This window comes from Caretta caretta, chromosome 4, assembly GCF_965140235.1.
Source record: "Caretta caretta isolate rCarCar2 chromosome 4, rCarCar1.hap1, whole genome shotgun sequence".
Classification (NCBI taxonomy): Eukaryota; Metazoa; Chordata; order Testudines; family Cheloniidae; genus Caretta; species Caretta caretta.
In genome coordinates, this window is record NC_134209.1 from 95,974,366 (window position 1) to 95,998,554 (window position 24,189).

The 24,189-nt window shown below is 41.6% G+C and overlaps 1 protein-coding gene across 11 annotated transcripts in view; it reads right to left on the reverse strand.

Moving 5' to 3' along the window:
- MICU3 (mitochondrial calcium uptake family member 3) overlaps positions 1–23,476 on the reverse strand; it is a 153,335-nt gene extending 129,859 nt beyond the window's left edge. For 3 of the 11 annotated variants that reach the window (XM_048848149.2, XM_075127887.1, XM_048848151.2), the window contains exon 1: positions 23,054–23,475. In XM_048848149.2, coding sequence (XP_048704106.1) covers positions 23,054–23,401 — 348 coding nt within the window. In that variant the 5' untranslated portion in view covers positions 23,402–23,475. Of the gene's footprint in view, positions 1–23,053 lie in introns of all 11 variants that reach the window. The other 8 variants (XM_075127886.1, XM_075127884.1, XM_075127885.1 and 5 more) reach the window with 5 other exon arrangements.
- Positions 23,477–24,189: the final 713 nt, after the last annotated feature.

Genomic DNA, 24,189 nt, shown 5'->3' on the forward strand with positions numbered 1-24,189 from the left:
TACTTTCTTTTTTTTTTACTTCCATGTGTAAAGTGCAAGTGTCGACAATTTTATATGCAAGAGGTTCTACAGATGTAAACTTTCTATGGATATCCTGGATTCAATAGCTAGTACTATCAACACTGTTATACTTTGTGAGGAACAAACAGAACTCCTCTAAAGTTAAGAAACAGCTTAAATGGCATAACTTCATATGAAGTTCTGAAGTTTGTAAATGCCTGGAGTACTTGAACTCTTGGGATACTGCCAAAGACCTTTCATCTCATCCTGTGGCTGCAGGTGGACATTCCACCCCCTCAGCTCTCTCTCACACTCACACACACACACACACACAGAAATATGTATTAGTGTTGATTGGCATATTGCTACTATCAAGTGACTCTTTAACTAACTAGAGTAAAATAACAAAGGATATCAATCCTCATGGTTCTCTTTTCTATTCGCACTGTTTAACCTGATAATATAATATTGATTTTGTGAGACATGCACCTGCACCCCTAACTGCCAACTGCTGCTTGTAAACATTCCTTGGCCATGTAGCTAGCCATATGCTTCTATGGAGGCAATATCAAGAAGGAAAAAATAGTATTTCAACCTGTTCATCACAAATGCAGAGAAAAACAACAGCTTAAAAATGAAGAGCAATGACACAGTTAACTTTTAATAGTATTTAAAAATCAGAAAGCAATAAAACAGCTATAATGTCACTCTACCCTTTTATTCATTTCACAGACATACCACTGAGTTAGTTTTGCCACCTAAGCAATTTTGAAACCATTAAGTCAAAGACAACAATTAACAGATCTTAAACAGTAGTTCGTTTTTTTTAAACCACCCAAGAAACTAGCCACAGAAAGTTTATTTTTAAAGAGGAGTCCAAACACTTCCAACAAAGGGAACAAGCTTAAGAGATGTTTGCAGTTAGTGTCCACCAAGAGATAACAGTCTTAAACTACAAATGGAAGGTATTTTTTCAGAAATCTTTGTAAGGGTGAGGTTTAGATTTCAGTGATTAAAAGGAAAAGGCATATTTACTGGGTGGTCACAAATGTAGGCTTTCTTGAGTTCTGATTTCCAAAATGCAAACATTTAGTCACCTGAAAAAGTAACACAAAGTAAAACTACAGGGGTGAAATAAAACCAAGCTGCTTCCAACTTGTAGCCCTCCCAATGACTAAATTGGTGTTGTAGACCAGATGCAGGGCTGGGCTCATAAATGGCTGTCAACAATTGGTTGAAAATTTCTCTTTGGGAACACATGACAACAGTTACTTTGGACTGTAGGTCAGAAATAAAACAAACCAAACAGCCAAAAATAAAATACATATAAAAATAAAAATTCAACCTCATTAGGGACAATCTAGATGAAGTTGCTGTCAAATTTTTCAATTTCTACACTTGTAGATATGTTAAACAAGGGTCCTGTACAAGTACCACCACAGATTTATCTTGAAAGACTGTATGCAGTCACTTGTTATGCTGCCTCCTCAGTTCCTAGCAGAAGAAGTTAAAATAATTGGCTATGTAAAGCTATTCTATCACTTGGCAAAATAGGTGAGAAACTTTTTGTGACCTGAAGGAAATAATCCATAATCTATGTTGAGAAGGAGGAAGGAGAACTGAAAAAAAAAAAAATAAGTGCATCAAGTATTTGCTTCTGCCAATTGTTAACAAGTTCTGTGGAAGTGAACTTCTTATGAATCACTTTCTCACCTCCAAGACAACTCACAAACTGCAAAATTAGGAAGCCAATAAATTTCTCAGGTTCAGAGACTATTAGGTTGAGAGAGAGCCTACAATTCATACAGTAGTATCATGCAATTCAAAATTTTTTATTTTTAGAAGTCATTGTATCCAAGATTACAAGGACTATCAGTCCCCCACTATCCTCCCATGAAGAAAGTGATGCTGCTTGATCCTCCTTACTGGATATCCCTCTTTACTGGAGATCCCTGTCTGTGTATCTAGGGCATATTTAATAGTATTTTGGGGACAAACAAGACCTCTTCTGTGCAGTGCAAACCACACACACAGGGCTCTTTCCAGAAGGTCCAAATATTTTTCTACATTTTAGGTTAACATTTCTATATATTTTAAAATATATCAAAACAATCAAATTTAATTTAGAAAAAATGTTTGCTACAGACAAAGTAATAGTTTATCAGAACTGCCATTAAGAATTTTTTTAAGATCACATATAGGCTGACATTACAGTCTTGAGAAGTGACTGTAACTGTGGCATTTTGGGATCCCAAGTTTTAACATTTTCCAGTGCTTTCCAAATCAAATGTACAAGGATAAGATGTTTTTTCTAACTGCCTGCTTTGCAAAGTCACCATGTAATGAGAATGGAAAGCTGGGTTCTTTCCTTCTTGGATATCCATCAGCAGTAATAAAAGATCCTGCAGGCCAAATTGTGCTCTCAAATTATACACATGCAAACCAGTTGCATTCAGGTTATGCTTTCAGTGAAATTTGTGCAACCCATCCTCTTCAGTGTGTTTGCACAGATGTAACAGATTATCCCTAAAATCAGAGTTTTAGTTAACAATTCTGTTTATGATATATATGAAAAAAGAGAATCCAGATCATTCCCTCTTAGTTTGTGCAACTTCTGCAGGGCTAGAGAGTGGACAATTATTTTTAGCACTAATATTAGCAGATACAATTCTGAATACACACAGGAAACAAGCACAAGTGCCATTTTTGCCCCGTCATCTTTCACAGTAGGATTGCATTTTAAGAATTTACTAAACAAGTATAATCATACTAGACCACAGTGACTCAAGAGGATCTATGGATAATGGATCACTTAGGAAGTTTTAGCATACTTTTCTATTCAGGTGCAGTACTTGGAGGATATGTTGAGGTTCTGTGCACTTTGAGCAATTCAGACCATATCAAGTAGTGTTGCTTATGTTTCCATGGAGACACTTCCAACCGTATTTACTGCATTGTCAGACACATACTTTATTTTTATTGTAGCACTCAGCATTTAAGAAATGTTAAAGTGACACACAGTACTCAAGGAAGTTGGCCGGGAACCTCAGCCAACAGGAGCTGCAGAGGTGGTGCCTGCAGACAGAGGCAGCACACAGAGCCCCTTGGCCACACCTCCCCCTAGGAGCCAAGGGATGTCGCCACTTCTGGGGAGCCCCCCACCCAAGATAAGCGCTGCCAGGGCCCTCACCCCCTCCCGTGCCCCAGCCCTGAGCTCCCGACCCAAACTCCTGCTGCTGCTGCAGGGGGGGAGGGGTGGTGGCCTGAGACTGCCCCAGCAGCGGCCAGTGCAGCTGGCCCAGGGCCCACCCAAGCTGCTCAGGTGGCCCTTGGTTCCGTCATACCAGCCACTGCAGAAGTCACGGAGGTCATGGAATCTGTGACTTCCATGACCTCTGTGACAAACTCGCAGCCTTAGTTATGCTACAACTTGCTCCCTGTCTACTTAACTCAAGCACATTCTGGTGCACCTATGACCGCATAAGTCTCAGAGTTGGGGAAGTTTTACTGAAGCAGCGCGAGCACCAAAACAGATGGATCATTCAGTAAGATTCACAAAGCCAGGTAAATTCTAAAGGAAAGTACAGTGGTGTTGACAAAGTAGGGGGGTAAGAGTCAAAAAGACTCCAATTTCTATTTGAAGTTTTTAAAGCTTATCCAAACCAAATCTCTTAGTAATTATCGGCAATCTTCAAAAACTTTCATGAAAGCATATCTCTGACAAATAAAAGAAAAAAAGATTTTTCAGACTTCTATTTACTAATCCTCTTGGCAATCTTGTCTACTACTTACAATGATCTTATATCATGTTATAGTTCTGTGCCTTTTAAAAACTGGACGTGGCCATTTCCCTTAAGTGCACTGTCACGAACTTCTGATTAGCAGTTTTATCTCAATTTTATGAATAGCAGGTTAGTTCTGGTTTACCTCATCTGCTGACCTACTTCGCTTAATAGGATTTACCAAAAAACAAACAAAATCTACAACACTTTTTCTTTCAGCCTCAAAATTAACCTTTCTATTCACAAGCAAGAATCTTTTTTTAAACAAAGTATTAGGGTTGAAAGTATGTTTTAAGGGAGTCTCACTGACACCCAAAAACAAACAGTATAAAAGCCCCAAACATTAAAAATCTGGAACTGAACAGTTAAGGGACTTAGCCAGTTGCCAGCTGTCATGTAAACCTTCATCATTCTCTATCACGTCATGACTTATATGGTCAACCCAGTTTTTAATGTTGTGGTTTTGGTCCCCTTATACACCATTTTTAAAAATAAAAGATAAAATTTTCCTTATAAAAGTTAATACTTTTTTGGCAATGTTAGGTTGCCACTGTAACATACTTTCAAACAACTCTTTTTAATGAAGTAACTGTTTCTGAATTTCCTTAGAGTTTTTATTTAGGGGGTTATTTCTTGTGGGTGTTTTGTTTTGTTTTTTCCCCAAAAGAGTGACATACACCAAACCTATTTAAATTTTTTAAGGTCACCGGGAGGGAAGTCCTTCTTTGACAGACCCTTTTGGAGACTTTAGCAATTCCGTAGGAGATAGGTTTCAGAGTAACAGCCGGGTTAGTCTGTATTCGCAAAAAGAAAAGCAGTACTTGTGGCACCTTAGAGACTAACCAATTTATCTGAGCATAAGCTTTCGTGAGCTACAGCTCACTTCATTGGATGCATACTGTGGAAACTGCAGAAGTCTTCTGCAGTTTCCACAGTATGCATCCAATGAAGTGAGCTGTAGCTCACGAAAGCTTATGCTCAGATAAATTGGTTAGTCTCTAAGGTGCCACAAGTACTGCTTTTCTCGTAGGAGATAGGTTAGTGTTAGAAAGGGAAAGTGGGTAGGAAATGGAAAAGTAGATAGTGGTGGGAAAAGCTTTAAAGTATTTAAAGCTTTATATCCAGAAAGTTAAGCATTTTAAAGTTTCACATGAATAAAATCACTCTTCCTGATCCCCTACACTCCATCATCTTACAACCTGACCTCTTGTCATATTGACATCCATGTCTTGCCAGTACTTTTTCTCCTTACCAGTGTGCTCACTCCTCCCATACAGACCTCTATTTTAAAACCCGAGAGCCTGGCCACTCTCCATATACCACCCCCACGCCCAATCCTAAACCTCCAGTTCATGTCCCTCCAAGTTTCACCCCTAAACTCCCATACCATCACTCTCCAGCTCAGCACGGGAACAGCATAAGGTCAGTTTATACTGATAAAGTTAATTTTAAACACTGTTCTGTATACACATGAAAACAGATCTACAGAAACACAGCCATAGCCAAAAGTAACAGGAAAGAAGCATCGTGGCCCTTGGCACACACACCTTTGAGCTTTTCCCTTCTGGCCCAATTTGCAGGGTGTCAGGATGTATTGTCCTGGCTTTCTTCTGCCTAGTCCAGAAAAAGCCAAAGCTTGGTTAGCTTTAGCTGAGAAGGAAAACAAACAGCCCTAAATTTAAAATCTCTTGCAATAAGTACAGATTAATGGTCAGTTCCTCCTTGCTGCCCCGGGTTGGGCCTGGTTTATTGAACCTGTTTCCTGTTTGGGAAGGGATGGAGAGGTAGAAAAAGCAACCATATGTGTACCTCCTCTTTGTATCCTTGCTCTAATGAGTCCCTAGGTACGCCCTCCCCTAACTACCTAAGAGTGGGTTACAGAATCATAGAAATTTAGGGCTGGGGACTTTGTCCTCTGATGTTAGTTGGTGCTAAACTGAAGAAAAATGGACCCTGATGCATATGCTGGGGGACTGTCCAACAGTCAGGCAGCTGTGGAAAGAGAACAGACACAATAATTAAAATAATGCTTGGCTTCAGCAACCAAACCTCAGCTGAAAATTATATCATAGGTTACACATGTACTACGCCGATTCTTGAGGGCCACAACGATTGTCAAACCCATAATTTTACAAAAATGAAAGAGTAGGCTTATTCCCAGACTAGAGCAGTGGTATTCAGACGTGTCTGAATTGTAGTGAAGGAAGAGTAACTCATCGATGCAGAGACCAAGTAAATAAATTTGAAGACATTTGGACCATGTTTCTTGATACATTTGAATAAAGATTACTGAGATAGCGCAAACAATGCCAGACATCTCCCCTCCCTTGTGCCCCCGCTTTCCCTTTTTGCCTGTTTGTGAATGTCTGTGTGTGTGTGTGTGTGTGTGTGTGTGTGTGTGTGTGTGTGTGTGTGTGTGTCTTTTTCCTCCACCCTAACATGTTCTGGCTGTGTATTATTGTCTGATTTTGTAGTGTCTCTTCTTGAAGCTTTGACACATTGCATAATTTCACTGGATAGCTTGTGAAATGTGTGGCATTTGATAACATACAAGCAGTAAGTCATTTAACGTTGTTTTTTATTATTTCTTTATTAAACTTTTTTTTAAAATTAATCCCAAAAGAAAGAAGCAGAGGGCTGGAAGATACCTCAAGAGGTCACCGAATTCAGGTCCCTACAGTGAAGCAGGACCAAGTATTCTGCAAAATTCTGCATTGTGCAGTGGCGCAGAATTCCCCCAGGACTAAATCTACTAGTCTTAATTCATTGCTAGTAATTTAACAGTCTTTATCAGAGACTTAGTTGAATAAACATAAAGCATCTTAATTCAGGTCAACCCATTAGTCCAACCTAAAAGCAACAGCCTCCTCCCACCGTCAGCTCCCAGACCCTGAAGAGTCTATTCATTCTCGTAAAGCCATAGTAACACATCTTTCTTTAGTCCAAACTTATTAATGTGTTTATACATCAGTTATCTTAACAGCTTTCTATAAGTCGTTTAGTAGTCTTTGACCTAATGACCATCTATATGTGTTGTATTATTGAAGTTGTTCTTATTAGCAGAATGATGCCATTTTCATTTTCTTGCTGCTGCTGTACTTCATCATTTCTTCTTTCAGCTGAGTTTGGTCTTGCAGGTAAGAACTGCAAGTGTCTGATTTAGTCTATACACTTGACCATCATTCAGTTTCAAATAAGGTAGGTTATGCAATTCTCTGCCATGATTCTTTTGACTAAAAAAAAGCTCAACTGATATTTAAAATCTATTCCTTCCCTTATATTCTTCTTGGAAAAAAAGAACTAATAAACTGTGCAGGTAATAAATCTTGCTGTAATGATAATGTTCTACAACAGGGGTTGGCAACTGTCAGCACACGGCCCATTAGGTAATCCGCTGGGGGCCACAAACCATTTTGTTTACATTGACCATCCGCAGGCACAGCCCGCCACAGCTCCCAGTGGCCATGGTTCGCCGTTTCCGGCCAATGAGAGCTGTGGTAAGCCGCAGGCCGGTGCTGGCTGTCGCTTCCCACAGAGCCCATTGGCCAGGAATGGCCAACCACAGCCACTGGGAGCTGCGGGAGGGGGCCATGCCTGTGGACGGTCAACATAAACAAAATGTCTCACGGCCCGCCAGTGGATTACCCTGATGGGCCACATGCCAAAGGTTGCCAACCCCTGTTCTACAATTTAATAATGTCAAAGACACTAATTAAATGTTCAGTATTCAATAATGTCAAATAGGCCAGCCAAGACAAGTACAACAAGGACTGCCACAACATAGTACTTCCACAGTCCATAAACACTGCACAAAGAACTCCCAACACCCCCGCCCTGCCATGGGTTAACAGCTGCACAAATTTCGGGCCTAAGACTCAAAATAAGAGCAATAGGCATCTGACAATATTCACCCACAAGATGGGTTGATTTAAATCACCAAGAGGAAAGCTGGGATTTAAATAATCAATTTTAATCAATTTTTCCATTTGTACTTCAGTTATTTTCTAAGGAAAGGTACAGTCTCATTGGTTAATATAATCATTAAAACCATAAAAATCATAAAAAAAACATTAAAACAAGCCCATTTACCCTAATTATAACCCAATACAACAGTAACTCTTCGATGATATCACACAACTGTATGACAGTGGTCCCCAATGGTGATCGCCCCACACCGAATTGGTTCACTATGGGCCAGCAGCACTTGGGGGTGGCCAGCTTCCAGATGGCAATTGTGACTTGTTGTCCACAGATATGGCACGCCGCATGCTGCTCTGCTGCCATTGTAGCTCCAGGATTAGTACAGCACATCTCCAAAAAGGTTGCCTTCCTCCCATCCTAAAATTCTCTCACCACTGCTGGTAATCCCAGATCTGCAGGTGAATCCTTTCCTATCAATACATTCTCGTTACCTGAGCTCAGAATCTGCACTGTACACTGTGAAGCTGCTCCAGGAACCAGTCCTCTTCTAGGAGTTCCTCAGTGTCTCTCTCTCATCTACGTCCCAGTTCCACCATCACTGAAGACACTCCTGCTACATCTATTCAGTGGTGTGGCACGTGAAATCTCCAGTCAAGTTCCACCAGCTGAGTGCTAAAATACAGCCCAAGCAGCCTGTGTGTATCAGAGGTTGCCAGCATAGTGGTGAGACAGCAATTCAAAAGTGGCACTAGACCATCCATAAAGGTAATACGAAGCAAAGACAGATGAATAATGAGATTTTAAACAATTTTATCTATCCTGGCTTCTGCTAGGCATCCCACAATGCAGTGAGAAAAATCCCATAATGCAGAATGCTCAGCAGTGAAGCATACCCTCTGAGAACACCATGCGGCAAACTGCCCATGTGTACCCAGTGATGTACATTGACAGAGGGAACACCATCCCATGTGCATGCTATTACTGCAGCTTGGATAATGCATGTAACCTTAGATGCAGCAAAAAGCTGCCGATTCTCACACACACACACGTAGACAAGCCCTTAGAAAATTTTGAATGGTACACAGCAATAGCATAATAAAAAAAAAGCAGGTGACAAATCGATGTTCCTGCCCATATTCCAATGGCATACTTTAAATGTCTCCCCTGTCTAAGAACACTCACATATACTTCTGCATAAAAGATATTTCACAGCAATTTTTATAAGATGGATTAGTTCATGTCAGCAGTCATATGTAAACCTACAGCAGCCAAGTGTTCACACATTATGAAAAGTGTTTTCCCTCTAAGATACATTTTACTGTCAGGTTATCATCATCAGGGAGAATAAAGGCCATTTTGAAAAATCAAATCGTATTCTGGTAATATCTTTTTGAAGGGACATATGTTTGCCTCCTTACATATTAAACATGTCTTACAAACATCCTGAACACTAAAAAAAACTAGCAACCTTCTCAAATGGGGCCTACAATAGTCTCAAAATCAAAGTTATTCTGTATATGTCCTAAACACTTTATGGAGGTGCAAAGCTATTTTACTGTGCTCCCTGGGTAGCTCTCACTATAAAGAAAAGGAGTACTTGTGGCACCTTAGAGACTAACCAATTTATTTGAGCATGAGCTTTCGTGAGCTACAGCTCACTTCATCAGATGTATACCGTGGAAACTGCAGCAGACTTTATATACATACAGAGAATTTAAACAATACCTCCTCCCACCCACTGTCCTTAGATAAGCTATTACCAGCAGGACAGTGGGGTGGGAGGAGGTATTGTTTCATATTCTCTGTGTGTATATAAAGTCTGCTGCAGTTTCCACGGTATACATCTGATGAAGTGAGCTGTAGCTCACGAAAGCTCATGCTCAAATAAATTGGTTAGTCTCTAAGGTGCCACAAGTACTCCTTTTCTTTTTGCGAATACAGACTAACACGGCTGTTCCTCTGAAACCTCTCACTATAAACAGTTTGAGATATAAACAGCTGAACAACTCTCTGAGATTAGACAGGTAGTAGGATGGATATGAAGTCCTAAAGTGAGAAGCTTTATAATATATAAATATAGCTCTAAAATATGTCCATAAATTATTATGATGATCCCCTACTAAACAGATGTTAGGGGCTAGATGGCCCTCCATGTTCCTGAAAGTCACTTCCCAGAAGTATTGTATTTAGAGCAGATAGACTAAAAACACTGATGTAAACATGATTGCAGGCCTTGGAGAATTTTAGTCTTTTCTGATTAAGAGGCATATTTGTACTGTATACCTGGCATTTAGGGAAGCATATTATATTTAGGATCAATCATGAAAATGTTGCTTTAAACAAAAGAAAAAGAAAGACGTTTTAGAAGATGGATAGTCCTATTATGTAGCATGCTGTGTGCTATTACATAGCTACCACTTTTTGCCTTAAATGTGGTGGCATTCCAACAGTGAGTGAGGCAATTTGTGTATGAAACAGTTCACTTGTAAGTTGAGTAATTTTATAAGTGCTTTAGGAGTGAAGCGAAATTATTCTATGTACAATTATTCTCTTTTATCCTTACTTCTCTCTCCTCATTCCCCACTCAAATGGAAATATCAAAAGTGTGAGTGAGTCTCTTGCTGTGTCCATAACTCATTCCTGTCTAGGAGTTCATCTCTATTTTTTCACAGTGGACATAACAGCAAGCCGCAAAGTCCTTGAAACACCTGTACTCACCAAGAGTTCACCATATTTCACCCAAACTTCCCCTTAGGCTTGTTTAATCCCAGGGTTCTCACTTTAGGACTTCATATCCATCCTACTAACTGTCTAATCTCAGAGAGTTGCTCAGCTGTTTATATCTCAAACTGTTTATAGTGACAGCTACCCAGGTAGCACAGTAAAATAGCTTTGCACCTCCATAAAGTGTCCTAAAGCCAGGATCCCATTTTGCACAATAGCATAAAAATTAAACTGCTGCAGTTGTTGTAAACTCTTAATATATTTGAAAGCAGTAATTACAAAGCTATGGCTCAATTTTAATGAAAATAAGGCATTTAGATAATACATTACATCATTATCCTTCCTATAAACACCACAAAGGACAGGTTCACTGCCAAGTGTTTGTCTCATGTTACTTTAGGTCAATAATTCAAAAGTTTCACTCTGGCAAAAGAGCTGGTTTTCCCATGGAGACAAGGTTAATGCCAAATAAAGGATTTGCTGCTTGAAAATTAGGAAAACTGATGCCTACAAGCTGATAATGCTCTAGAAAGGTTACCTGAACCAATTATATCAGTTATCTAAGTTCAGAACAATACATTGCCTTTCATCACCTCAAAGCATCAACAAATAATGTCAAATAGTCTACAGGCTATATAAGGCAAGAAAAAATTGCCCTATCATAAGCCATCTCCACATAAGAGAGAAGACTTTGCTATGCTCCAGATCACATAAGTATTACTTTGGCTTTTTCTAATTGACACAAAGAAAGAAGACTAGCATTTGATTTCACCTAAAGAAGCCACTATTTACTACTAGGAAATATCTTTTGCTAGCAGTCAAACATGTATTATATTATAATAGTTTAATCTTTTAACAATTATGTTTTAAATGAGCAGATTTCACTGATTTCTTTTTACAAAGTAACCTGTATGAAATCAACGAGGTTCTGTACAAATCATTAAAATAAAAAGGTTTTCAAAGTCTGTACTCAGCTCCCTTCATTTATATTTGGCTTCAGGCTTATTTAATATGCTTCCAAGTAGATAAAAGCAGTATACATTTTATTTTCATGGTGGGTGGCCAACAGGTTAAACATCAAATTCTCTGTGTGGGAAAACCCCAAAGTAGACAAAACTGTTTTGATGCTTAGCAAAGTTCTATTTCTAGTACAGCCAACTCTCCTGCTAACTGATCTCTCTTAAAATATGTGACAAGGATATTATGTGAAAATATTTACAAGCATTGCAAGATGGAATGTATTTAAAATATTGTGTAGAATGACTGGTTTGAATAAGACTTTACAGGGAATCCTTGTGATAAAGTTTAACTAGAACATAACTACAGTGTTCCAAAATAGTAATATTAGCACTAACATTTTACATTAAACTTTTGATGGTTAAAAATTCTGTTTTTCTTTTTCAGCTATCTAGATGTATAAGTTACCAATATTCCATCATTAATATTGATTACGAAAAAAGGTTTAGCACTATATCGATGTGTTAGGAGCAGAATGGTTTGGAATCTGGAATTCTCAAATCCCAGCATTCTCAAAATGTATTCTTTATTATGCTTCTATAGGTGTTTTACATTACCTGTTTAAGAGAAGTTACTACATTTAAAACACTAGACACACACAAGAGTTAAGTTTCTATTGTTAACTTGCCCACATTGCACATACCACACACACACACACACACAGAGGTATGAATTAATAGCCTACTTAGTAATCAAAAATTTCGTGTGTGTGTGCGCTGTAGAGGCAAGTTAAGGTTATGAAAACCCTAATTTTTGCATTTCCTGACATTCCTTACAGAACTGGACAGTCCTCTTTGCTTTCAGTTTAAAAGGACTCATAGAACTGTTACTTACCATATGGTTCTTTGAGATGTTGTAGTCAGTATGGTTCCCACTATAGGTGCACATAGGCCTCATGTTGAGGCCAGGGGATTTTTGTTTTGTTTTTAAAACTAGTATCCAGCTGTGCTGTGCATGCAGCCCATTCTGACAGCCCTCAGCTGCAGGATGTTCACGTGTAATTTCAGGTTTCTTGAGACTACATGCCTTGATTTTTGCAGATGGTTCAGATGGGCAGCTCAGCCTGTCTCATGTGTGTCCACATAAAAGCCATCATCATGGAGGGGACCAAGAATGACATGAATTTCCCCAGCCCCCCATATTTACTGGGCCTACCCACAAACCAAGCTCTCAGAGGACTTGAGGTGGGACCATGATCCTGCTATTCACATGACGTCTGGATGGGAAATATGCATACCTCAGCCACAACTGTAAAGGCCACAGCTGAAGTCTGGCAGGCAGAGTCACATGTGTACACTCTCATGTTCATATGCCACTGACTGCAGATATCTGAACCTGTCCTCTGGCACACAGGTCTTTGCTGATCTGGAGTCACAGCTCTTATGAGCTCTCACCTGCAGTAGTATGAGAGATGATTTCTCAGTTCACAAGGAATCTTAGCTGAGAGAACAGGGAAAGGATATATTCCAAGGCTGACAGTCTCCAGGAGCAGGTCAGAACAGATCAGCCAGTCATCCAGGTACAAGCAGATGTGGATTCCTTGTCTTCTTACAGTGTGTTGCAACTACTGCCAGACATTTTGGTGCTGTGGATGCTCTGAAGGGAAGAACCATTATTGGTCACAATTAGGCCCCACTGATAGTCTTAGGTACTTCCTATGGGCCAGGTGGATTGAAATGTAGAAGTACATAACCTGTAAGTCAAGAGCCACAAGCCAGCCTTGAGAGGGAGAGATGGAATGACAGAGGCAAATGTTACTGTCTCAGGTTCAGGATGGTATGTAATATGTTGAGTCTCCTCAGGTTGAGGATTGGAGAAAACCCCTTTCTTCTACAGAATGAGGAAATCCGAGAAGTCTCTTCCCTTGAGCTATTTTGGGACCTGCTCTATGACTCTTGGATGAAGCAATTAAGCTACTTCTGGTTTTGGTGGGCTCTCATAAGACAGGTCCCTGAAGAGGGAAAGGGGTAAAGAGTGGAATTAAATGTACACACACCTCTAACACCTATCTGACTAGGGTGACCAGATGTCCCAATTTTATAGGGACAGTCCAGATTTTTGGGTCTTTTTCTTATATAGGCTCCTATTACCCCCCACCCTCTGTCCCGATTTTTCACATTTGCTGTCTGGTCACCCTATATCTGACTCATGTCATGGCAGACCATGCTCACTGGAATGGGATGAGGCAGTTTCCAAAAATTGTGCTCTCTCAATTAGGTTTGATGTGGCTCTCAACTGTCTCATCAAATCTGCTCATGTGTAGACTCATGTGTAGACTATAATTCTGTCATGGAGGTCAGAGATTCCACGACTTTCTGGGCCCGCCCAAACAGAGGACCAATGGCCAGCCCCATCCCACTCTAACAGCTGAGCAGTGACCAGGCCTGGGCCAGTCCTAACATTGTCTGGGGTTAGGTCAGCCTCTCTGGGGCTGGAGCAGCAGCAGTCAGCCCTGCCGCAGGAGCAGCAATGAGGCTGGAGCAGCTGCAAGCCCTGGCAGAGCTGTTTTTACCCCACCCTAGGGTATTTTTAATAAAAGTCAGGGACAGGTCACAGCTTCTGTGAATTTTGCTTATTGCCCAAAACCTGTCCCTGACTTTTACTAAAAATACGTGTGACAGAATCTTAACCTTACTCATGTGTCATAGGAGCAGAGTATGTTGCTGAGGAAGGCAGGTGCCCCTGTTGTGTCTTGGATGCCTCTTGACATGATTGTCTGCACTGGCAGGGCATGTGCATTGTTTCAGCTGGGGCTGAGGACTGTAGAGCTTCTGGTACAGAGCAGGGGTGTACGAAGGGTAGCTTGAGTCCTTCATGAAGCACAGAACATTGTCTATCCACTTGAACACCTCTGAGCCCTCAGTTATGGCCTGCAACTCTTTTGGGCTGGAGCCATGATGCTCCATAGTCACCACGGTTGCCAGACTTGGTTTGTGCCAGCAGAGACTGCTATCTTAAGAAGTGCTCCTTAACCCCAGCCCTTGACATTGTGCGGGGCTTGGTGAACTTCTCTCCAGAGACTTTGCAGTGTCTTTTTTTAAATGAGAAAATAGTGAGCTTCTTCTTGAGCTTCTGCCTCTACACTCAGAGCAGTCTGTCTAGGTACTTCACTTTGATATTGGAGATGTTGGTGTCAGCTTCAGTGCTGAGGTCCTCTTTGGTGCTAGGCATGTCAGTTTGTACCAGGGCTGATGTCAGGGCCAGATCTTTCCTTGGTGCCATCTTCTCCATGCTAGTCTTAGGCATTGCCTGCCTGCTCAAGAGGATGTTGGATGATACTGGTTTATCCACCAGTAGGATTCTGGAACTAGTTTCCTCCGTGTCTGACGGACTCGTCAAGAAAAGGCATTACGGCCTCGCTTCTTGCGACTTGTTTAGCAAAGAGAGACAAGCACCCTGAGCATCTGCTTGAAATATGTGATTTCCCTAAGCACAAGAGATACCTATTATGTCCATCCTGAAAAGGGATTAGTCCAGTCCAGGATGAACAGGGCTTGAAGCATGCAGGTTTCAATGTTAAGGAACCCTGTACAGGGGACAGGATGTACAGAGAGGTCTACACAGTACGGTGCGGTCCATATGGGTCAGATTAGTTCCCAGTAGTCAAATATTATAGATTGGAAGTACGTCTAAAGAAGTTTAGCCTGAACTAAGAATTAACAGGTTAGAAATTCATTGGTACCATCTTGCTGCCACAAGCAGCAAAAGGGAACTAAGAGAGTATCACAGGCATGATGTTCTTTATGCCCTCACACAGGAGCAAAAGGAAGCACAAGTGTGGTCCCAATGGACACTGCTATAAAAAAAAATCTGGTCTTGTGTGCAGAAGGTACATTGGTGCTTGCAGTGGGATCCACACTGACAAATACATGAAGAATATGCAAGTTTGTACTGAAATTAAAAAAGACACCAAGAAATATATCTGTTGGATGCGAACTATAAAATTTTGTCTTCTTGTGAAGCATATGAGCAAGTTAAAAGCCTGATAAAATTGGTTTATAGAATATGAGTGTCAAGGTCCTTCCCCACTCTGAACTCTAGGGTACAGATGTGGGGACCTGTATGAAAGACCCCCTAAGCTTATTTTTACCAGCTTAGGTTAAAAGCTGCCACCACCAAAGTGTCTAGCAAAATAACAGGGGAACTGCCCACTTGGAAACGTCTCCCTCCCGCAAAATATCCCCCCAAGCACTACACCCCCTTTCCTGGGGAAGACTTGATAAAAATCCTCACCAATTTGCATAGGTGAACACAGACCCAAACCCTTGGAACTTAAGAACAATGAAAAAGCAATCAGGTTCTTAAAAGAGAATTTTAATTAAAGAAAAAGTAAAAGAATCACCTCTGTAAAATCAGGATGGTAAATACCTTACAGGGTAATCAGATTCAAGACACAGAGAATCCCTCTAGGCAAAATCTTAAGTTACAAAAAGACACAAAACCAGGAATATACATTCCATTCAGCACAACTTATTTTATCAGCCATTGAAACAAAACAGAATCTAATGCATATCTAACTAGATTGCTTACTAACTCTTTACAGGTTTCAGAGTAACAGCCGTGTTAGTCTGTATTCGCAAAAAGAAAAGGAGTACTTGTGGCACCTTAGAGACTAACCAATTTATTTGAGCATGAGCTTTCAGGAGTTCTTACCTGCATTCCTGCTCTGGTCCCAGCAAAAGCATCACACAGACAGAGAGGACCCTTTGTTCCCCGCCCCCCAGCTTTGAAAGTATCTTGTCTCCTCATTGGTCATTTTGGTTCAGGTGCCAGCGAGGTTATCTTAGCTTCTTAACCCTTTACAGGTGAAAGGGTTTTTCCTCTGGCCAGGAGGGATTTAAAGGTGGTTAGCCTTCCCTTTATATTTATGACAATGAGGATTCTTTTTGTTTATAATATTTTCCTCTGTGAATATGTAAGGTTTGATTCATATTTAATTTGATGCCCCAGTTGGGTCAGTGGCAGGGACTGAATTCAGGACTTCTGGATCTAAATGAATGAGCCATTACTACCTGTGCTAAAAGAATCACCTCTGTTAGCTCAAAGACTGTAGCCAACTCATAAGCCTGTGTGTCCAGCCACTCGACAGAGAACCACATTAAGTAAGCATGGGTTAGAGTTGTCTTAAAGAAACAACTGAAAAGCAGCTTTCTAATAAGAGACATATGGGAATGTGAGAGTACAGATCACATCTTAGAAGGAAAAAATATCAATGGAGTTACTGAATTCAGTGAAGCCATCTTAACACACTTATGTTTCATATTCACTTAAACTCTGAATAGGATGAATACAACTCTAAAAGTTTAGTAAATATAAAACATAGCCCTCAGATGCTGAAAGAAAACAATGGTCTTGATGTTTATAAATACCTCAGTAAAGAATAACTGGAATATTTCTATCCCCAGTAATAGGGTGTGTCATAGCAATGAAGATCAACTGGGAGGTTTTTATGGTTAGTTCTTGGAATTCAATCCTCTGGGACCAACATCAGGCCTCTCTCAGGTGAGACACTCCACTTCTAGAACGTACACCCTCTGGCAAGTCAGAAAGCCAGTCTAGGGAACTTAAAACCATAATAAACAATGAGTGTTTAGATCCGAAGAGAGTGGTTTTAACCAAACCTATTATCGGTGGTTATGTAACTTGTTTCTAAAACCTGTATTGAAATAAGCATTTAGTGACGATAACTGGTTCTCTTAAAAACACTTTAGAAAAGAAAACACTTGTGTTTAATTTCCAGAACACTTAAACACCTACCTATGTGTGGTAATTTAAAAAAAATGGTGTCATCATGGAGCACTTCAATTTGGGAGAAATATGTTGGAGGTCTTATATAGCAAGCAGTAAAATATCCAAATTACTAAAAGTTATAGATGAAGTAACTATTTTGGATCTCATTATCCAGATGAAGACAGAGTTCCCACTAGACTGGAAGTTGCTGGTTGCCTAGGAACCAGTGATCATGATCCAATTACATTGTGTATGGACAAACAGAGGACAGTCCCAACCACAAGATATACATTTAATGCTTCAGTTGAGGAAAATTATGAAGAATTTAGACAGAAAAATGTGAATGAAATTGGCAATTGTTTAAGAGTTTAGATGGCCAAAAAGCCACAAACCCACCATTGCAAAAGAGGACAATTTTGTTTAAAAATCCCATTCTGGTTACTAAGGGAAGTATAGATAGCAATTATAAATTTAACCTTTTTTCTTTTTGAAGTAGATGGCAAACAATATCAATTAGAAACTGTAAAATATATATTAAAAAAAATCCATGGCTGGCATGGCAAAGGACAAGTTTGTTTTTTAAGTATATCAGAAACAAAAAATAACAAACAAAACTAACAATGGTATAGGCCCATTACCAGATGGAGATAGTAATTTGTTAATAACAATGCAGAAAAGGCAGAAGAGTTTAAGTATTTCTGTTCTGTATTTGGAAAGAATGACAATGACAGACTCATATCACAGCAGGATGAACTGCTTTCTAGTCCACTAACAAAGACACTGAACAGCATCTACTAGCGATAAACATTTGTAGTTCAGGAGCCCAGAAAACTTGCACGCAAGATACCTAAAAAAAGTTGGTGAAAGAACTCTGGCCCGTTGATTATGTTAATTTTTAATAACTCTTACAATACTGGGAAGTTCCAGAAGACTGAGAGACTGCTAATATGGTGCCAATATTCAAAAAGGGGAAGTGGGAAGCATAGGTAACTATAGGGTGGTTGGTCTAACACCACTCCCAAGCAAAATAATGGGAAAACAGATACAGAATTTAATCAGTAAAGAATTAAAGAATGGATATAGAATTAGTGCCTGTCAATATGGTTTTACTGACAACAGGTCTTGTCAAACAAACATTTTTTTCCTTCAGATTACAAGTTTTGCTGATAAAGGTGACTGCGTAGAAGTAGACTTTTGTAGTACCACATGATATTTTGACTTAAAAGCTAGCACTATACAAGATCAATAGATTATATGCTAAATGTATTAAGAACTGGCTAACTGATAAATTGTACAAAGTAATCATCAGTGGGGAAAATAATCAAATGGGGGAGGGCAGTTTCTAGTGGGATTTTGCAGGGATCAGTTTTAGGCCCAACACTATTGAATATTTTCATCAATCACCTGGAAGTAAATATAAAGTCATTTCTGATCAAAATCTTCAGATGACAGACTGCCCGAGGGTAAATAATGATGAGAACAGGGCAATCACACAGAGCAATCTGGATCACTTCAGTCAGTACAGACCATGGGTTTACTGATAGACAGGATCAAAGTAGTAGCTGTCGGTTCACGAAGGCCAAGAGCTCTGTGAAACTGTTCGGCCAGTTCAGGGGCACTCCAGCTCTTCACTGAAGCAGTGGTTGCTTCGATGGAAACCAGAAGCTCTGTGAAACTGTTCAACCAGTTCAGGATCCTCTCTGAAGCAGCTGCCTTACTTTTTCTACTTCCTTGCTTTTGTGGTAGGTATGTCATGCATATAGCAAGCTTAACTCGCACACGGCATCATGTTTTTGTACTACAGTAACAATATAAGAATGCTATTTTATCCCAGGTGTTACATCTTATAGAGGTATACTGACTCTTTGCTACCATATTTGTATAGCTTAATTAAGAGGAATAGTCATCTCAGTGAGGAAGGGTCCAGTAGTTAGTGCATTAGTCTGGGGCTTGAGAGACCCCGCTTCAATTCCCTGCTTTGCCACAAGTTTCCTGAGAGAACCTTAGCAAGTCATTTAGTCTGTGCCTCAGTTCCCTCCTGTAAAAATGGGAATCCCTTTATCTCCTACATCACAGGCACAGTAGAAACTGTGTGGTGCTCAGATACTACAGTAATGTGGGCCATAAAAGTACCTAAAATAGAGAGATCTCCACCCTAGAAACTTTTCAAAGTATATTTTTCTTTTCAGTCCAATAACCGCATCACATTATTAAATTCTATCAAGCTCTCAAAATGTTAGTATATAAGAATCATAACACAGCCAGTCACATTGGAGAAACCTTCTTCTCCAATGTTTCTAATACCTCATAACCCCTGCACTGGATGGAATCAAACTACTCAAAGACTGAAGGCTTACAGCTGTCCAAAAAGAAACAATGGTCACTACTCAACACTAGTCCAACCAGCTTTATGATGAAAATAAGTCTATATACAATATCATAAGCAGAGCTGGTAATGATGCATGTAGTTAAGGTTTGCAAACACTTCCCATTGTAAGACTTTGTTTCAATTGTTTGAAACTTTACCAAACTTTAACCTTTCAGGCTGAAATTTTCCATTGCAGACGGAGGCCTCAAGCTGAGGTTTTTTAAGAAAGTTGCAGCAAAAGAATCGCTCAGTTATTTCCCAAAGTGGGATTGGAAAAAAATTAATTGTTTTGCCCATATTAAAAATCTCCCAACTCCTTTGTTGAAATGCTCTAGTAACTCCATGCTTTGGAGCAGGAACTTGAAGTTTGGAAGAAGGAGTCACCCCAGTGTCAACCTTTTTCTGTTGTTATGAAAAACTGATCAAGTTACGACCTTCGAAAAATCTCAAGTTGTACATGCTCAGTAAAGACTTTTCTGTCAGCTAAATTCTCAGAAGATGCCATCTGCACGAAGCATGCTCCAGCCCAGGTCTGCAGGGAATGAGAAAGATTTCCCTGCAATTCCTTCTCCTGGTTCCTGAAGGTCACTGTGGCACAGGACACTGAAACTGAAAGAAGAGACACCCTCTTTCCTGTGCTTTCACTGCTCTACCTGCTGACACCAGGGAGATTGGAACTGGCTGGTCAGAGAGGATGCGGGAAGTAATTTGGGAAGGGAAACTAAGAAGGGGAACCCAAGGAGGGAAGATTGGGAAACTCATAGGGAGTACTGGGACTGGAATGAGGATCTGGAGAAAAGAGAGGAAAGACAGAAACAGGCTGGAGAGACAGGATCAGAAGGGGTCAAATTGTGAGGTTGTCTGTGACCACTAGAGCACACTCCCCTCCGGAACCTGGATGGAACCCAAGATTCTTGAGTCTCATCATTCCTTTTCTGTCAGCAAATATTGTGAATTGTGATTCACAGCAAGTATGTGAATCAGCCCCTTCTAGTGGCTGGTCCACATGGAGGATGTCAACCTACTATGGCCATTAGTTTCTCTGTTAATTCAAGTGGCAGTGGATCTAAACATTCCAACCCTGCTGATAAGTAATGTGGATGTCAATATGTCATCATGACAGAATTTTTGTTAGCTTTTAAAAAAGTTTAGGCATGGGGGCACACTTTCAAAGTGAAACCAAAATACTGAATAACTGCTCATTCAGTAAGCACCATCCAGCCTGCACAATGAATGAGGCAGGGATCCTGGGGAGGGGGCAGCAATGTAATCACAACGTATACCCACAAGTGGAGTGAACTCAGGTTACACAGGCATCCTAACTCTTGAATTTCCCAACTTTTCAGTGCTTCACTTTACAACCTTTACCATAGCTTGGTGTGTAAGATATATTAATACAGAAAAAACGTAATTATGAAGAAGTTAATTGTGTATAGCAAGCATACTTGATACAAATGCCCAAAAGCCAGGAAGTGAAAGTTAAGCCACCTAGCAGCACATATCCATTATTCTTCCACATACAGACACAAACCTAATCATCATAAGAACTACCATATACTGCAGATCACATACCGCAATTTTAACGCTGCCCTCTTTTAGCCCTTCTACACACACACCCCTTTAATATCTTTTCCTCTCAACACCAGTAGTTGTGGATGTTTGGTATACTACATGGGCGTCTTGGGAGAGAGTAGTTTGGTAAAGGGTTGGGTACAGAAGGGTGGTTAAAGGGTGTGATTGAAGGGTAGCAAGCCTCAGGTGGCAATTAGGTTATAAGCACTAAAAAATTTAAAAAGCAGACAAAACCCCAAGCAATTTTCCTACTTTAATTTTCCCTGTGCATCCTGTCTACAAGACTGTAAGCTCCTTAGGGGAGGGACTGTCTGTGTCAAATCACTTGTGTTAATAGTAAAAAAACAGTTTGTGAAAATGTGCTATGTTTTCTGATATGTCTTACAGTATAAAATCATTCTATAATCAACATTTATGTCATTATGCACTAAACATGTCACTATGCCCCAGTTTTAGATATGATAGGGCAGTGATTCTCAACCAGGGGTCTGTGGCCCACTGGGGAGCCTCGAGCAGGTTTCAGGGGAGCTGCCAAGCAGGGCCAGTTTTAGAATTGCTAGGGCCCAGGGCAGAAAGCTGAAGCCCCAACTTACAGGGCTGAAGCCCAGGGCCCTGAACCCTGTCACATGGGGCTGAAGTCAAAGCCTGAGCAACTTAGCTTTGCAGGGCCCATTGTGGTGTGGGGCCCTGGAATGGCCTTGCTCGCTACTCCCCAATGCCGGCTCTGGCCTTTATATGCAGAAAAAAGTTGTTGTGGCACATGTGGGCTGTGGATTTTTTATAGCATGTTGCGGGAAACAAAAAGATTGAGAACCCCTGTGATAGGGCATCTAATATCCAGGACTTCATAAATCAGTATTTTGAGAGACTCAACTTAAATTCCCTGCTTTGCCACATGTTTCCTGAGAGACCTGTGGCAAGTCATTTAGTCTGTGCCTCAGTTCCTCACCTATTTTCCATTACTGTACAGTTAGCCAGCACGTTAATCTGCAAAACATGACCAACTGTTATGCTAATTATATGTACAAAGCAGTATAAAATTATAATTTCTTATGCAGTTTGATATATCTTGTCAATTGCCATCTAAAGATATTATTGAATTAAAAAATTAATAGTTTTAACTAATAAGCAAACAATGCAAAAATTTTGTTTCAATCAGCTGGAGTTCCATTTGTAGCACAATACACTTTTTAAATCAAGCTGGATGAAATGAACCACCTGATTTAATAATGATAGTTCCACACTGTGAAAAACAGTAAATGGTCCATTTGACAGCAAATCCAAAGTTGAGGAGTGGTTGTTATAGCATACTTCTTGTCATCTATTATTAAATAACTGTATTGCACAATACAGGAGGAAACAAACAGATTGTTTACACATCTTTTACACTTCTGTTTTTGTATTTTAACTTTCTGCCTGATCCGACAGACAGGGCAAGTCCAAGCACTTGTCCCTTGCAGATGGACCCAATTAGGAGAAAGTGACACTGACAGCATTTGGCACATAGTCAAACGCACAAGATATTCACACTGAAAAGACAGAGCGGAAACTATTTCTCTCTCCAGTCTTTCGGTCAGTCACCTGCGGGGTTAAGTTCTCAGACAAGAAGCTCGGTTGTGAGCATGACAGCATCCCTTTAAGGTACAATGGACACGAGTTTTGGACCTGAAACTGTGTTTCCCTAAATCCTGCCCCTGACTCGCCTATATAAGTCTACACGGGGGGCACAATCCTAGGGGCGCGCCACACACAGGTGCCAAACCGCTGGGCACCACCGCACCTCTGCTCATCCACCTGCTGGACACGGGCTGCCAGGGACCCCCGCCCCGGGGCGGGGAGCAGGGAGGCACCGGACCCCGAGCCAGGGGCCTGCGGGTCAGAGACCAGCATCCCTCCTCCGGCCCGTTATCCGCTCCCGGCTCGGCGCTCACACACCTACCGTCTCCTTGGCAGCCGCCGCTACGGGGATGGGCAGCAGCCCCCGGGCCGGGTCGGGCTCTCCGGCTCCTGCGGGTCGGCGCTCGGCGGCTGTCTGCGCCCCACGGGGCCGGGGGGGCTCCGGCAGCCGCCCGACCCGGCGCTCATAGAGCCGGTAGCCCAGGTAACAGGCGAGAGCCCCCCCGGCCGCCCCCGCCGCCATGCCCAGCTCCCCCCGCCGGCCCGGCCCCGCCGCCTCCTGCCCCGCGCTGGCCCTCAGGGACCTGGCCAGCTCCGGCCCGCCGGGCAGGGAGCAGGAGTGCGGGGGACCCAGCAGGCGCCACCGCAGAAGGCTCCGCAGGGCGGCCATGGCCGCAGCTCAGCCCGAGTGACGGGCAGAGCGAGCCGGGGGAGAGGAGCCGGCAGAAACCTCGCGAGAGGGCGGGGGGAGCGACGCGAGACTCCCTTCATCCCAACCCCTTCCCCAGTCCCTCCACCGTCTGCACCTCATCCCCGCCTCGCCCTCATTCTCTGCCCCCGTCCCCTCTCCTAGTCCTCTGTCCCTCCTGCCCAGCCTCCTTCCCCCGCACGTCCCAGCCCCTGGCCTCCCTTCGCCATTGCCCCCTCCTGTCATCTAGCCCGTCCAACCCCCTCCTCTGCCTCACGCCTTACCCATCCCCTCATCCTCTGCTTGTGCCACCCCCACAGTTTGGGGGAGTTCACCGCCAGTATTGAACACTGAGCCTGCCTCTGCAGCTGTTGTAAGACCTGCTTCCTCACCAACCTTGCTTACAGTGTAGTGTATCTGACGGCCTAAATGAAGTTTGTTGGCGTTCCCAGGCAGGTAGTTCTCAGTGGACAAGAGTCCACACTACAGAAGCCACCATCGCAGCCCGCAGCAGAGCATTTTGTGTGTACACTGAAGTTCTCCATCATTCAAACAAGTAGTCCCTCTAGGGCAGATGTAAGGCACTTTGATGGCTAATTTTGGCAAGCTTGGAGTGCCACTTCCCATTCTCAAAAAGAAAAGGAGTACTTGTGGCACCTTAGAGACTAACCAATTTATTTGAGCATGAGCTTTCGTGAGCTACAGCTCACTTCATCAGATGTTTACCGTGGAAACTGCAGCAGACTTTATATACACACAGAGAATATGAA